Here is a 900-nt window from a genome sequence, read left to right as displayed (position 1 = left end):
CTGAGCCCCCTGCCCAGCCCACCTTTGCTCCGGGTGAGACAGCAGGGACAGCAGGGGCTGATGTGGGGAGGGGGACAGGGGCTCATGGCCCCCTCTGCCCTACCAGGGGTCTGTGGGGGCTCTCTGGCTCTGGTGAGCTCCCTTTCCTCCCTGCCCAGACACCCTGGGGGGCACCTGGGGCAGGGGGAGAGCCCCGGAATGGAGGTGCCTGCCTTGGGGCAGGGGTCCCCCACCCTTTTGGGGTTCTGAGGGCGTCTCTTCGCTGTCACCCTCTCCCCTTTTTTCTGTCCCCCAGACAATGACGCTGGTGGGGCTGCTGATGGGGGGAGAGAGCATGGAACCCCCCCAGCCCTCTTCAGCCCTCTGGGGATCCCCGGGTATCCCGCCCCCTGTAACCCTTTCCCTGCCGCTCCCCAGACCACGACCCTGATCGGGCTGCTGGTATGAGGAGAGAGCATGGAGCCCCCTGACCCTCTGTGGGTCCCCGGGGTGTCCCCACCCCTGTAACCCTTTCTGTGCCATTCCCCAGAGCACGATGCTCATCGGGCTGCCGATGGGGGGAGAGAGGATAGAACCCCCCTCTCTGTTCTGTGTATCCCCAGGGTATCCCCACTCCTGTAACCCTTTCCCTGCTGTTCCCAGACCACAGCACCGATCGGGCTGCTGATGTGGGGAGAGAGGATGGAACCTCAGCCCTCTGTGTGTCCCCAGGGTATCCCCACCCCTGTAACCCCTTCCCTGCCGTTCCCAGACCACGACGCTGATCGGGCTGCTGAAGACGGCGCGGCTGCTGCGGCTGGTGCGGGTGGCGCGGAAGCTGGACCGCTACTCGGAGTACGGAGCAGCCGTGCTGTTCCTGCTCATGTGCACCTTCGCCCTGATCGCGCACTGGCTGGCGGG

At 66.0% G+C, this 900-nt stretch overlaps 1 protein-coding gene across 1 annotated transcript in view; it reads left to right on the top strand.

The window, feature by feature from the left end:
* Positions 1-900, top strand: part of LOC102038437 (potassium voltage-gated channel subfamily H member 2-like) — a gene marked incomplete at its 5' end in the record, with an annotated part of 2379 nt that overhangs the window by 1250 nt on the left and 229 nt on the right. Inside the window, 1 exon segment of the mRNA XM_031065654.1 lies at positions 752-900. This exon segment is cut by the window's right edge and continues 229 nt beyond it. Within this exon segment, the coding sequence (XP_030921514.1) occupies positions 752-900 (149 nt within the window).

The sequence above is a fragment of the Geospiza fortis genome, unplaced genomic scaffold (assembly GCF_000277835.1).
Source record: "Geospiza fortis unplaced genomic scaffold, GeoFor_1.0 scaffold1917, whole genome shotgun sequence".
NCBI classification, from domain to species: Eukaryota; Metazoa; Chordata; class Aves; order Passeriformes; family Thraupidae; genus Geospiza; species Geospiza fortis.
The sequence above is the reverse complement of the archived record's forward strand: the minus strand, read 5'-3'. Positions and strand labels throughout refer to the sequence as shown.